Source organism: Pseudopipra pipra, chromosome W (assembly GCF_036250125.1).
Source record: "Pseudopipra pipra isolate bDixPip1 chromosome W, bDixPip1.hap1, whole genome shotgun sequence".
Classification (NCBI taxonomy): domain Eukaryota; kingdom Metazoa; phylum Chordata; class Aves; order Passeriformes; family Pipridae; genus Pseudopipra; species Pseudopipra pipra.
In genome coordinates this window covers 19,793,113-19,808,620 of record NC_087580.1, presented here as the reverse complement: position 1 = coordinate 19,808,620, position 15,508 = coordinate 19,793,113, and the positions used below count along the sequence as shown (strand labels likewise).

The 15,508-nt window shown below is 49.1% G+C and overlaps 1 protein-coding gene across 1 annotated transcript; it reads left to right on the top strand.

Annotated features, from left to right (window-relative positions):
• Positions 1 to 3,146: 3,146 nt before the first annotated feature.
• LOC135405330 (zinc finger protein 239-like) lies at positions 3,147 to 15,010 on the top strand. Its single transcript, XM_064640004.1, has 4 exons — positions 3,147 to 3,241; positions 4,855 to 4,933; positions 5,128 to 7,756; positions 13,664 to 15,010. Exons 2-3 carry the CDS (start codon positions 4,882 to 4,884, stop codon positions 6,216 to 6,218), a joined length of 1,143 nt encoding a protein of 380 aa, XP_064496074.1. The 5' UTR covers positions 3,147 to 3,241; positions 4,855 to 4,881; the 3' UTR covers positions 6,219 to 7,756; positions 13,664 to 15,010.
• Positions 15,011 to 15,508: the final 498 nt, after the last annotated feature.

Here is a 15,508-nt window from a genome sequence, read left to right as displayed (position 1 = left end):
CTTCTCCCAGGCAGCTATTAGTAAGATAAGAGGGCATGGTCTTACCTGTGCCAGGGGAGGTTTAGGTTGGATATTAGGAAGAAATTCTTTCCAGAGAGGGTGATCAGCCCTTGGAATGGGCTGCCCAGGGAAGTGGTGGATTCTCCGTCCCTGGAGGTGTTTAAGATGACTGGATGTGGCATCAGTGCCATGGTCTGGGAACCATGGCAGGGTTGGATCAAGGGTTGGACTTGATGATCTCAGAGGTCCCTTCCAACCCAGCTGATTCTATGATTCCATGATTCTATACTAAAACTGCTACACCCACACACAGGGACACATCTCACCGTGTCCGCGTTTATCCTGCCAAGTTCCCCTTCTAAGTTTCTCCCAGGGTCATAATCTCAGTTCCCTACACCCACTATGTGGGCATAGGTTCACCTCAGCCCCTGAGAATGAGGAGGGGGAACCCCAAAAGACGTTTCTAGCCCCCAAAATCGGCGGCAAGCAGCAGGATCATCTCCATAACAGGCTTCTTGTGTCCCTCCTTATGGTGCCCAACTCCAAGTGCTGGAGCCATGTGTTCCCACTCAAATCTCCCAGTACTCCTCTCAGGATTGGGGGCACCCCAAAAACTCCCTCAGTACTAGAGGGTATCCCAAAACTTCCTCAGGAAGGAGTGATACCCCAAAATCCCTTCAGGAAAGAGGTCCCTCCTGGCCTCATCATCCCCAACATTCAGCTCGTTTTGCCACGGGGCACGAGGATCAGCACAAGAAACACAGACACCAACTTTAAAGAATAAGTCTATAAATGTACTATAGTGCAAAACAGCAAAGAATTACAAAAGAAGCCAAGAATTATAAAAGGATAAGCTTAGCAATGTACCTAATCATTGCTACAAAGAGTGTCTATAGTGATTAAGAAAGATACATCAGCAGTTACCCCATGTAATGCATTACCATCAGCTGGGGAGCCCCGGTCACAGTGAAGGCCAGAGAACCAGCCTGGGAACTGGGAAATCCTACGCAGTGCATCCACTCCCAGGTGGATGCCTTTGTCCTCGCTGTGAGAGGGTCCAGCTTTTATATTGTCAAACAAACAAGCTTACATCATGGCTTAGTGTGGAAAATGTCTGGCTTTCTTCTCTCGTTAGTTTTCACCCAAAGCCTGACCAGGACTCAGAGGAAAATCAAGGGAGTCAGTTTGGACCAGCTACTGTCCAATAAGGCCAGTTATCTACTTCCATGGCCTTGACCAGTCTCTAAATACAGAAAGATAGATACATTAATAAAAAATACAAATCTTCACTAATTAAGTAGATACCAATATATCTTACTGTCATGTTTAGTATTACGTATTTTACTAAGGATTACACAGAATTTTGGCTAATAAGCAGATACATGACTATATATAACAGTAGGTCGGAAGGTTCATCTAGAGATCAGCTCTGGCTCAGGGCCTGTTGTTCAGGCCTCAGAACTTCAGAGGGATACCCTGAAACCCCCTCAGGAACGGGGTCCCCCCCCGGCCTCTTCATCCCCAACCTTTACCTGTCTCCTACCAGACCCCATCCCAGCTTTCCCAATCCCCATCTCACACCTCCCAGTTGCCATCCCACCCTCCCAGGGGTTTAGAGGCAGCTGTGGGACCAAGTACTTTTAGGGTGGGATTCAGTCATTTTGAGGTGGGGGTCAAGATATTCTGAGGTGGGATTGAGGCAATTTCAGTGGCATTGAGTCATTTTGTGGCAACAGATCGATCCCTCTCAACTTCTGGGAGCAAAAGGATGGAGAAAACTCCCCCAAACCCTCTCAGAACCACAAAATCCTCCTGAATATTCCCCCAAACCCCAAATCCCTGTAAAGTGGTGGGGGTTTACATGCCTTTATTCAATTTCTTTATGTTTATCCCAATTCCAGGTGTTTCCAACTCACCTTTTTTCCTCTCTCCTCACCCTTTCCCATCATCCCCTTAATCCCCAGCTTCCCCCCACCTTGGTTTAGGGGTATTTCCCCTCCTCCTGCTCTGCTCAGTTGCAGGGTTTCAGCCCCGTTCCCGCTCAGTTTAGGAATCCCATCACCCCTTTCCCGCCCCCCATCCCTTTTCCATCATCCCCCCGGCCCAGCCTACGCCTGATTTGCAGGTCCCAGATTCTCCCACAAACTCTCCTGTTTTGTTTGGGGGTCCCAGCTGCCCCTATTTCCCCCACTCCCACCATTTTTCCCATTGTCCCCCAATCCTCAGCTCCCCCCACATTCAGCTTGGGGGTCCCACTTCCCTTTTACCCCCTCCCCGCCTCCTTCTCCTTTCTCATTGCCCCCCAATCTTCAGCACCCTCCGCGCTTGGTTTCGGGGGTCCCAGTCTGCTCTCCCACTCACTTTGGGGGGTCCCACCCCTGCTTTTTTCCCCTCTCCCCTCCTTTCCAACTGCCCTCCCCCACTTCCAGCACATGCTCTGCGCCACACTCCCCTCTCCACTTCACGGGGAATGGGATCGAGAGCTCGTAGTTGTGCCCAAAAGGACAAAGGCTGGAGATTGGAACGGATGTGCCTCACATTGCTGTGAGCCATGATTTGAGCTGTGTGCGACAGGAATCGCTGTCACAGGAACCACGCGAACCAGCGCAGGAGGAGCCTCACAAGCAGCAGTTTCAGGGCAGCGGGGACCCGACCTGAGCTGCCTTTGGTGCCCAAAACTGCCCACACAGCCCCTCTCCTGCCCCGAGGGACTGTCTCCCGTGCCAAGTACCCCACGCTGGACGGAGCAGACACGGACTCCACTCTACCCCACGCTGGACGGAGCAGACACGGACTCCTCTCCCTGAGCTGGAAGCAGCGGTGGGACCCCCATCCCCCTGTGCCCCGGAGCGGAGGGAGGGAATAGGGGATAAAGTGAAGTCCGTGAAGGAGGGAGGGGTGGGGGGAGGTGTTTTATTAGGATTCGTTTGACTTCTCATCCTCCTCCTCGGATCTGAGCCGTTCCCAATCCCATCAATGTCCCCCAGTCGGGTCTTTGTACCGGCGATCGAGCAATGCCCTGTTCCTGCCCCCCGGCCCGGGCCGCGCCACAAAATGGCGGCGGCAGAGCTCGAGTCCCGTCATGATTGGCTGCTTCTCCCGTCATTCCTAACCCTCGCGCGCTGATTGGTCGGATCGGGCGGGCACTCCCCGCCCCCTCCCTCTGCCGGGCCGGGGCAGCGGCGGCAGCGCCCGGACGGTGCTGAGGCGGCGGCGGAGCTCGGAGGTGGCCCCGGCGCAGGTGGGACCCGCGCTCGGTCCTGCCGGGGCTCGGGGCTCGGGGCTCGGGGCTCGGGGCTCGGGGCTCGCTGCGGGCGGAGGGGGCGGGAGGCGCCGCGGGAAGCGGGGTCTGGCGGGCTCGGCCTGCCCCGGGCGGGGCGGTGTCGGCGGCCCTGGGGAGCGGGGTCTGGCGGGCTCGGCCCGCCGTGTCCCCCCGTGTCCCCTCCCCAGGGGCCGCTGAGGGAGCGGCTGCCCGCGGGCTCCTCCTTCCCGCTGAGCCTCGGCGGGCTCGGAACGGGTTTGTGCCTCGACCTTGGCCGCAAACATCGCATTCGTTCCCGGGGCTGCGACAAGCCGATAATGACACACTCGAGAGACACATTGAGTCGTTATTGTTTCAGAGTTGGCTGCCCGGGGCTGTTTCACAAGTCGAGCACAACTCGCAAAGCTTTTTACGATTTCCACATGTTAGCAAACAAAGCAAAACAAGCTTGCAAGCAGCTACGAGACATTAGAGCTGGAGAGAACACTTGCTGGTTTAGACTCAGCTGCTTTCCCTCCTGCAGGTTCTTGGAGAGACGGGGGGTGGCCTCAGGTGGGTCTGAAGGGCCGTCCAGCACCTTGGGGGGTGACCGGGGGGGCCTGGGACTGAAAACACCTCCCGGCTGTGCAAGTCCTTGGGACGACACCTTTCCAGGTGTGGTGGTGCATCCCCACCCCCCAGGCCTCCCTGTGATCTGAGAAATGCTCCTTAGGCCTCAGCCTTGATGAACAGCCCTGGGCTGAGCTGCTCTTGAGCTGCTCAGAAACACTCTCTGCTGCCAGGAACTGGTGCTGTCTAACCAGCTCCTGCAGTTTAACCAACAGCCTGGGAAACTTCTTATTTTTCTTGCCTGAAGAACAACCAAGTGGAATCCTATTTTTGTTTTCCAACTTTCAGAGAAAGTCACAGACCTGACTTGGGGCCAGGATGGACAATTCCTGTGGGGGCCCCATAACCAGCGCTGCTGAGTGAGACCCTTTGAGGTCTCTGGGGCCGCAGCAGCTGCAGGGACTCTGCTCCAGCACGGGCTTCCTGTGGGCTCACATCCTTCTTTTTGGGCCTCCCCCTGCTCTGTGGGCTCCTCCTTGGGCTGCAGGGGAATCTCAGCCCTGGTGCCTGGAGCACCTCCTGCCCCTCCTTCTGCACTGCCCTGGGGGTCTGCAGAGCTGTTCCTCTCCCCTGTTCTCACTCTGCTCTTCTCTGCACCCAATTCCATCTGCACAAGGACTTTTTCCTCCTTCAATACGTTTTCCCCAAGGTGTCTCTGCCATCTCTGATGGGCTCAGTCTTGGCCAGCGGTGGGTCTGTCCTGGAGCCAACTGGAATTGGCTCTGCTGGACATGGGGGAAGTTTCTGGCAGCTGCTCACAGAACCCAGCCCTGGAGCCCCCCTACTACCAAAACCTGGCAAACCCAAGGCACTACCAGCATGGATCACCTGGAATGTGGGTCACCAGATCTGTGCCCAACATGGTTTGCAGTTGGGTCACTCGTATTATGGACACAGAACTCCTAGTGACTTCTAGAGATGGACTTGGGCAGGAGGAACCCCCAAGCCAATGCACTCACACTTTGTTTTTCCCTCCAAAACAGGATTTCTCCTTCCCAAAGCTTGGCCGAATGGAGGAGGAGGCTGCGAGGAAGAGGAAGATGCCCCAGGACCCCCAGGCAGGTGAGGAGGAAGTCAGTGCCCCTTTGCCCTGTCTTGTCCTGTATTTCCCAGCTGAGCATCGCCCCCGGCTGCAGGACAACCCCGCTGCCGCCGCCGTCGCCGTCCTGCTGGGGCCAGAGCTGGGGGGATGTCCTTGGCCTTCCCTCTGGGCCGGAGGCAAATCCCCTCCCTGTCCTTCTTCCCTCCTGCCCCAGGCCCCGAGCTGAGGACGGAGAGCCCGGAGGACAAATCCCCCCGGCAGAGCCTGGTGGGAGAGGCTGTTTTGAAGGGCTCCACGGCGCAGGAAGGCAGCGGGGAGGGAAAGCCACGAAGGTACCCCAGGAGGAGGGTCTCCAAAGCCAGCCCAGGGTGCTCTGAGGAGGAAAGACCCACCCTGCGCCGGGAAGGTGGCCGGAGCTTGAGGCAGAGCTGCGACCAGGAGGTCCTTGAGCAACCTTCCACCAGGGAGAAGCCCTACAAATGCTTGGAATGTGGGAAGACCTACAGCCGGAGCTCCATGCTCCTCACCCACCAGCACACCCACACGGGAGAACAGCCATACACATGTGGGGAATGTGGGAAGAGCTTCAGTCATAGGTCCAGCCTGATCCGCCACCGGAACATCCACACCCACGAGCATCTCTACACATGCTTGGAATGTGGGCAGATCTTCAGCCGGAGATCCCACCTGATCGGACACCAGATCATCCACACCGGGGAACGGCCCCACAAGTGCTTGGAATGTGGGAAGAGCTTCAGGCGGAGCTCTCACCTGATCGGCCACCAGCGCAGCCACACGGGGGAACGGCCCCACAAGTGCTTGGAATGTGGGAAGAGCTTCAGCGACAGCTCCACCCTCCACAACCACCAGCGCATCCACACTGGGGAACGGCCCTACAAGTGCTTGGAATGTGGGAAGAGCTTCAGCTGCATCTCCCACTTGAGCTTGCACCAGAAGACTCACACTGGGGAACGGCCCTACAAGTGCTTGGAATGTGGGAAGAGGTTTCTGACCAGCTCACATCTCCTCAGGCATCAGCAAATGCACAGGGAGGAGAGGCCCTTCTGCTGCACTGACTGTAGGAAGAGCTTCAAGGACAACTCCATGCTCATCACCCACCAACGCATCCACAGCGGGGAGAGGCCCTACCAGTGTGAGGAGTGTGGGAAGAGTTTCATCAGCAGCTCCCACCTTGTCAGGCACAGGCGCATCCACAGCGGGGAGAGGCCCTACAAGTGTGACAAGTGTGGGAAGAGCTTCAATCAGAGCTCTAACTTGACCACACACCAACGGACCCACCAGTAAGAGAAGCCCTGTGAGCGCCTTGACTGCGGAAAGAGCTTTGTCTGCTGCTCCAACTCCATCACCCATTGGAGGACCCACATTGGATGATCCACAGTGACCCACACTGGGCACAGACCTGGTGACTCACATTTCAGATGATACACATTGGGAAGACATCTGGCAGGTGGTCTCCATCCTCCTGGTTCCCTGTAGGCATCTGGATGAAGGCAGGGGGAGGAACATTCATCAGAACACAGAATAAGATTGGAAATTCATTGGGAAGAGCAAATTTTTTGACTTTGGACCTGTGGCAGGACATCTCCCCTGGAATGTCCAAGCAAACTATGCCACGGCCCGGTGGCGTAAGGAATAGGGACGTAACACTGCATAGAAGGGTCCGACAAGATAGAAGGTTGGGGTGCAATGGCCACTTTATTAAGGGAGGACTGGAACTTATCTAGGGTTCGGCTGAGGGAAGTTCGGTAACCGGGGCAGAGCATGAGACGGACAGCTCAGGGTATAACAGGATAGGAGAACAAAGGGAAAGGAGGGAGGAACTTGGGAGGAGTTGGGAGTCAAGGACCAACGGGAGCTCACTCCGCACTGCGGCACTTCTCAGCCAGTCAGTGTGGGATGAGTGGGAAAGCAGGGGAGAGCAAGGGAGTAAACAACTTTTGGCAGGAAAAACTGTGGGCAAGTCCAGGCAAGTTCTGGGTAATACATTTCAAGGGGATTAATACAGAGATATATGGGGAAATACATTAAATGGGGTTCAGAACGGGGATATAAACGTGAAAGTCCATAGGCTGTCATCTCTTCAAGCACCATACAGGTCCCTCCATGCCTGGAAGCGTTGCCATCCCGATTCTTTTTCCTCCACATCTCCCCCATTTTTGTTTTCTTGAGGGATTGACAGAAATACGGTCTTTGGTATAAGTCTTTTACATGTAGCTATAACACAGCAAATAGTTAATAATAATGTAAGGGGGGTACTTTTGAATTAGATGATCAATGGAGCATAGAGGCGTGAGAAAGGAATCAAGGCGTGAGAAAGGATGTGAAACCAGCTAGAGTATGGTACAATGTAACTTCATGGCACAAGCTAATTGTAAGGTCCATTGTGCTTTTTAGCAAGTCAGCTTGATATCCCCTATTATCAGAGCTGAGTTCTTCCTTGGTTTTGCTACATATTGCAAGATAGATACATCTACCCTTGAAACACAATGGTAGAGGTCATACATAGGGGTGAGAAAGATGATGATGGGAGGAAGATGATGTGGGCAGGGCTCGCTGGCCCCTTGCCCTACAAGTAGGGCATGCGCAGACTGTTGCCATGAGGTGATGATCAGGCGGTGTTTGGCTGCCACTCAGGCATCACCTTATACTGGGTACTGGCCCTACGTGGTGTAATGTGGAACTGATAAAATGGGGTGTCGGGACTGCTGAGTCGAGCGATCCTCATCCTGCCACCGAGACTGTGTTGCTCCGCGGGGACGCCCGCTAAGCACGGGCACCGACCAGCTGCTGCAGATCCTGACAGCCCTGGCCTGTCTGTGTGGGTAAGCACAGTTTTTTGATAGGAAGCAACTGAGAGAACAAACTTTTTAATATTCTTTTAGTGTTCCTTTATTTCCCCTTTTATGTTTATAGTATTTTTTCCTTTTAGTTTCCCTTTTTACTAACCAATATCGTGTTATCCATAATATTGTGTTAAGATCCTTTTTTGGTATCCCTTTTCAGTAGTTAATACTGTATTAAATGCTGTTCATAGTATTTGTTTTAATGCCACCCGATAAGGTAGTTATTTTGTATCCTTTTTTAGTTTTTAATTCCTCTTGCTAAGTTTATTACTATTATTATTATTCTCACTGTAATAAAAGATATTTTGTGTGTTTGAATATTTCTGGCACTTGTCTTTATTCCGGACATGTATCCAAACGAACTGTTACATAAATTGGCGTAGTCGGCACGATACATGGAGGAATAAACAGTGCTGTCCAGGGAAATTTGTTGGTGGAGTGCTCAACCAACGTGTCCCTGTGTATTGGTGGGGAGATCTTCAGGTGGAGTGCACAGCCTGGAGAACCGCGTCCCCGTGTGTGTTGTGTAAAAGGGAGATTCTCAGGTGGAGAGCATAGCCTGGGAAACCACGTCCCTGTGTGAGTGGTGAACTCTGTGTAGTGTCTGGGTTCATATCTTCTGCTTGTTTTACTTTGTTTTGAACTGGTTTTTGTTTTCTTGTTGATTAAGTTACTATATGGGTGGCAGTGCTTGTGTTTTATATGCTTTGTTTGTTTTTTGCATATGGGAGGTAGTTCTGAGTAATTAATTGTGAGTATACCACACTTCTTGAGACCTAGAATTAAGATTTGTCCTTTTTGCAACTGTTGTTTATATGTACAACTTTGTTGTATTAATTGTAATAAATATATCTTGGGACCTAGAGGCAGCCAGGAGATAAGGCTAGATCGGACTTTAAATTTTTATTGTATTCGGTGTGGAGCGGATCAGAGCTTAAAGATACTCAGTGGATTGGGTTTTATTGTTGTTTCACTCATAGGTATGTCTTTCTGAGGATTCATTCAGAGTTACTGTAGAGTGTGTATTTTGTGGTTGGTATATAGAGATTTTAGATTTGATGTGTATGTGTAGTTAGGCTTGTTTGTGATGTAAGAGCCATAGTTTGTGGATTGGTGTGTCTCATTGTGTTTAGCTTGAAAATTGAGAATCTTTTGTCATTGTTTTGTTAGTGAGAACACTAGTAGATTAAGATGAAGAAGTGGTTAGGAGGGTCGACCGCAAATGGCAATGAACCCAAGAAAGCTCCTCCCCGTGAATTAATAGAACTGGGGCAGGAGCCATAGATTACTTTGTAGAATAAGTGGGAAGCATGTACAAAGATTCCTCTTGAGTACTGGGGGCAGCAGACCCCGATGGAGGTATTGCGATACTGGGAGCAGTTTACCCCTACGACTAAATCAAGCAGTCGTCTGGAACAGGCTGGACGAATGGGGGGTGCACTGCTTACTGCATACAAGTTAACTGTGGAAAAATGCACAAAACTGCAGGAGCAGCTGAATGCTGTAAGAGCCACGCAGTTGGTACAACGGCAGGCTTTACTTGACCTTCAGGCTGAAAAGAACAGGGTAGAAGATAAATGTGTTACTTTAGCTGAGAAATATGCTGTGAGAACTGTTCGGTGCAGACAAAGGAAAATAAACTAAAGTGATCAGGGGCCATGGTGCGAGCTATAGTCACTTCCCCTGATTGGGTCCAGAGAAGTGGGATAGTAACATATAGAGTAGTAGTGATGATTCTGATGGGACGATTTTATAGAAAATTCAGAGGAGTTATCAAAAACTGGAAAAGCTGGTAGCCCATGGCTTGGACAAGTGTATCCTCTCCTGGATTAGGAGCTGGCTGGAGGGTCGGGCCCAGAGAGTGCTGGTGAATGGAGCTGCATCCAGCTGGCGGCCGGTCACCAGTGGTGTTCCCCAGGGGTCTGTGTTGGGTCCAGTCCTGTTTAACATCTTTATCGATGATTTAGATGAGGGGATTGAGTCCATCATCAGCAAATTTGCTGATGACACCAAATTGGGAGGGAGTGTCGACCTGCTGGAAGGCAGGAGGGCTCTGCAGAGGGATCTGGATAGACCTGAGAGATGGGCTGACTCCAATGGAATGAAGTTCAATAAAGCCAAGTGCCGGGTCCTGCACTTTGACCACAACAACCCCATGCAGCGCTACAGGCTGGGACAGAGTGGCTGGAGAGCAGCCAGGCAGAAAGGGACCTGGGGGTACTAACTGACAGGAAGCTCAACATGAGCCAACAGTGTGCCCAGGTGGCCAAGAAGGCCAATGGGATCTTGTCCTGTATCAAAAATAGCGTGGCCAGCAGGAGCAGGGAAGTGATCCTTCCCCTGTACTCTGTGTTGGTGAGGCCACACCTTGAGTATTGTGTTCAGTTCTGGGCCCCTCAGTTCAGGAAGGATATTGAGGTGCTGGAGCGGGTCCAGAGAAGAGCAACGAGGCTGGTGAAGGGACTGGAACATAAGTCCTATGGGGAGAGGCTGAGGGAACTGGGGTTGTTTAGCCTGGAGGAGGCTCAGAGGTGACCTCATCACCGTCTATAACTACCTGAAGGGAAGTTCCAGCCAGGTGGGGGTTGGTCTCTTCTCTCAGGCACTCAGCAATAGGACAAGGGGGCACGGGCTTAAGCTCCGCCAGGGGAAATTTAAGTTGGATATCAGGAGAAAATTCTTTACAGAGAGAGTAATCAGGCATTGGAATGGGCTGCCCAGAGAGGTGGTGGATTCACCATCCCTGGAGATTTTTAAACGCAGATTGGACGTGGCACTGAGTGCCATGATCTAGTAAATGGACTGGATTTGGACCAAGGGTTGGACTCGATGATCTCGGAGGTCTTTTCCAACCCAATCGATTCTATGATTCTATGATTCTATGATCAGATGAGTTGGCACACAGAGCAAGGGGCTGACTCTGTGACAATAGACAAAGTTGATGCCACGAGGTTTTTAGGGTTAACTAATGATGTATATGTGCAAAATGCCCTTCAGCGTTTAAGACGAACACCGGGAGTTGATAGAACTTTGGTTTCAGTTATTGCTGAAGGTCTTAGTGACCGTTTTACTAATGATGGATCATGGCAGGATGGAAGTTCATCCTGGGTAACTTTTCATCAAGCAATCAAAATATTAAAGGGGGAAGGGATGAAAGTAGCTATTGAGTTGCAGAGCCCTGAACTTTACATGCAACAACCTTTAATTCCAGTAATGCGAAACAAACTGTTAGAAGGCTGTCCTGTACCCTGGAAACCATACATTATTCCACTGCTAGTGTCTAACTCGGGGGCACCCATAGAAGAGATCATAGAGAGGTTGCAGCAACTTGGTGACCTTCCAGGCCTCCCACCCACAGAACAAAACCTTAACTTGATACAATTATACTGTTGTAACGAGGAGGGGTAATATGACACCTCAAGTAAATATTAAGTTGTTAGTATTTGGAAGGGGGGAGTTGTTTGTGTTTTGTCTCCCACAGGACCCTGCTGGCTTCCAGCATGTTTGATGAAACCTTTTCATGAGCAGCAAGAATTCTGGACAGAGATCAGTGAATGCCGAGCAGCACAAGACCAGCCCGAATATCACATGGAAGAAAAACATATCCTAAATATAATTAATTGTGTCTACTAACTTTTGCTAACTGGTGTAATGACTCAGTTATCGTGTACCTGTCTCTCATGTGTCTCGTCCACATCTGATGTTGTGATGTAATGAACAATGTCCTGGCCAGGGGCTGGGAGGATATAGCTACCATAGCCATGACTACTCTTGCATTAACCTACTCGGTGCAGGTCACGTATCTTGAATAACAAGATGGATTGGTTATTCTTTTCTGCATAGCAGGTCTTGTGTCCTAATGGATCCCTGGATCTACTGCTCCAGAGATAAGAAGGTCTATATTTCTTAGATGAGTTGCACCAACAATCTGTATGCTTTGTTTGGTATTACTGGTAAACAACAATCAGAATTGGAATATTATTCCTGAACTGTGTGCTGCCAAGTTGTTCTGGCAGCAGTGTTAAAGGTAAAGGCTAAAACTAAGCCCTGGCTTCAAGAAGTGAAGGACATATGTGATGCTGTGTGCAGAGGGACTGTAATTGTGCTTGGTTTTGTCTCCTGGGATGGGGCAGACATGCCACTAAGGGGGGAAAGAAGACAATGGAAAACTATAAAACTTGTAACATCCTGAAGCCTAATGGTCATCACTGTATAGAACGATCCGTTTCTGTGCTATTCGTGTCACACCAATGTTGCCCGTAACCAAAAAAACACAAACCAACAGAGTGCCGGTTTATGCGGTGCTTTATTCAGGGCCCGGGAACCTGCAGACTCATGTCCCAAGTCAGGATTCCAAAGACCCTCATTCTCAGTTCAGCTTTTATACACAAACAAGTTTACGTGCAGTTTCCACAGCAAAACAGTTACAGTTTCCACAGCAAACCAGGTGCAGTTACAAACAAGCTTATACTTCATACTGATAACAATTAATAATCATCTACTCTAATAATAAATCTGCTTAAGTTGTCTTACCCCTAGAAACTGTTTAACAGACCCTTGCCACATCCAAGGTAACAAATCGTTATATACATGCTTGACTAAATCCTTTGATTATTGTTTCCACTTCTTCAGCACACAAACAAAGTTGCTAACTTACTACTTTGGAGTGTTGCTTTCTAGGCCTACTCTTTTACTAAACCTTAGCCATTCTACTACTAAATTTAAATTGCTCTGCAACGCCAGTGATGTTTGTGAAGATCAGGCAGAACGGTGTAGTTTGGGAATTCTAAATCAGACACTGGTTGTTTTGCAGTGCTCATATTTGTATGTGTTTCATCCCAGTAGTGTTACAGCAGGTGACCAGAATTATTTGGAATCAACAAATGACAGAAACCTTCTGGCTTACGAGTCTGTACAAGAATATATGTGATTGTGAAATGACCATGTGTGAGGTGCTGGGCCTCACAGAAGAAAAGCTTATGCTGAAAAGCTGGTTGGCAAGACTGCGAATGAAGGACTGATGTTTGTGGACCTCCCTATGGGCTCTGGCTCGCATCATGTTTACAATTTTCTTATGATGAACTGGTAATATTCTAGTTAAGTGCAGAAATGATTTCACACTCAATGGTATAGTTAATGTGAAAGTGGATAAAATTCTTTTATAGCATGGATGCAAGAGATAACCTGTACTATCACTCCATGAAGTGAAGGGGGATTGACTGCAGTCAGGGGTAAACTGGGGCAGGATGGTTTGCTCCCGATGAGGCCTGGAATCTGTACAGAGAGTGCAAGCTTTCTGTGAGAGCGGTTGGTGAGACCAGGATGTTGTCTGGTGTTGCATCACACTCCAGATATACATTGCCTGTGATGGCTCCTAACAGGCCTATAAATGTGTGACTGGCAGTCAACCACTTCATACTATAAAAGATGAATCCAGACCATAAAATTCTGAAATGAGAAGTTCTGTTGTACTAGACTTTATATTTTGCAGAAATTCCTGGGATTCATTGCGTTGTCCGAGCCCATACGATTGGACACATCTGTTCACCTGTCCAAACTTGGGAACTAGGTCTGCCAAACGGGAAAAGATTATCTCAAGTACTGTTGACTCCAAGTAAATGACACTGTAATCCACTTAGATCTCCTCACTGGGGATGGACATGATTATATTATTGTCTATATTTTCGCTGTTACTCAGTTGTTATGTTGTTTACATTTTTAGAAATGACACTTCATCAATGCGCTGTTTGAGTCATTCACCAGTGTCATGGTCCAACCATGGACCACGCGGTGGGATGGAATCCAACAGCCCCCAGGAGCTGGTTTGTCCCCTGAGGGTGCAGAGCAGCAGGGCCTCTTCCAGACCCAACTGTACCTTCCAGAAAGATATCAGCTATACTTTGCTTCTTTGCTGACTTCTGTTTTAGATGTCAATGTGTGGACCACCCTGGCCAACGTGACGAAGACGGACGTGATATGTGTGTCCATGGTAACTCCCACGAGTCCTTTTCGCACCTGTCTGGTTGGAGTACCCATTGATAACTACTGGTGGGGAACTCTATATAATGAGACCGTGTTAGTAAACTGCACTTATCCGGGAACTCAACCACCTCTTTGGCGATTAGAAATGGGGATGGCCCTGGTTACGAAAAAGCGCTGATAAGCTTGTCAGTAGTTGAATGTATAATAATGTGCATATTGTGTATAATTCCCTGTGTACTAACATGTGTACGTCAAATGATAAACACCAGGCTAAACGCGTTGCAATCTTGGGTAGTTCATTATCACCCTCTTGCTACCATTGATCACGCGGTGGCATGTAAGGGGGGTACTTTTGAATTAGATGATCAATGGAGCATAGAGGCGTGAGAAAGGAACCATATTAGGATGTGAAACCAGCTAGAGTATGGTACAATGTAACTTCATGGCACAAGCTAATTGTAAGGTCCATTGTGCTTTTTAGCAAGTCAGCTTGATATCCCCTATTATCAGAGCTGAGTTCTTCCTTGGTTTTGCTACATATTGCAAGATAGATACATCTACCCTTGAAACACAATGGTAGAGGTCATACATAGGGGTGAGAAAGATGATGATGGGAGGAAGATGATGTGGGCAGGGCTCGCTGGCCCCTTGCCCTACAAGTAGGGCATGCGCAGACTGTTGCCATGAGGTGATGATCAGGCGGTGTTTGGCTGCCATTCAGGCATCACCTTATACTGGGTACTGGCCCTACGTGGTGTAATGTGGAACTGATAAAAATGGGGTGTCGGGACTGCTGAGTCGAGCGATCCTCATCCTACCACCGAGACTGTGTTGCTCCGCGGGGACGCCCGCTAAGCACGGGCACCGACCAGCTGCTGCAGATCCTGACAGCCCTGGCCTGTCTGTGTGGGTAAGCACAGGTTATTGATAGGAAGCAACTGAGAGAACAAACTTTTTAATACCTTTTTAGTGTTCCCTTAATTCCCCTTTTATGTTTATAGTATTTTTTCCTTTTAATTTCCCTTTTTACTAACCAATATCGTGTTATCCATAATACTGTGTTAAGATCCTTTTTTGGTATCCCCTTTTTCACTAGTTAATACTGTATTAAATGCTGTTCATAGTATTTGTTTTAATGCCACCCGATAAGGTAGTTATTTTGTATCCTTTTTTAGTTTTTAATTCCTCTTGCTAAGTTTATTACTATTATTATTATTCTCACTGTAATAAAAGATATTTTGTGTGTTTGAATATTTCTGGCACTTGTCTTTATTCCGGACATGTATCCAAACGAACTGTTGCAAATAACACAAAGAGAGTAAACAAAACTCCAAAACGTATTAATAGAATCTGTTTAACCCAGTTGGGTAAATTGGGTGAGCCTAGTTTGTCGAATAAATCGTCGGTAAATACTTTAGGGGAAAATTTAATGTCATTAATCAGAGCATGCAATGTGTTAATACTTTGGAATACCGATTCAGAATGATCAGAAAAATTCAAACAACACATTCCCTCAAAGTCTTGACATCCATGACCATGCATTAATAATAGGAAATCTGTTGTGGCCCTGTTTTGAAGGGACACCTCTTTTAATTTTTGTGTGTCTCTAACTAAGCCTTCTAGGGTGATGCTGGTCATGTTGGCCTCTTTTGAGAGCCAACATCCCATGTGTATCAAGGTACTGAGGGCATGTGAAGTACCTATTCCTGCGATTATAAAGGAACTAAAATAATTGCCAGTAGTAGACCA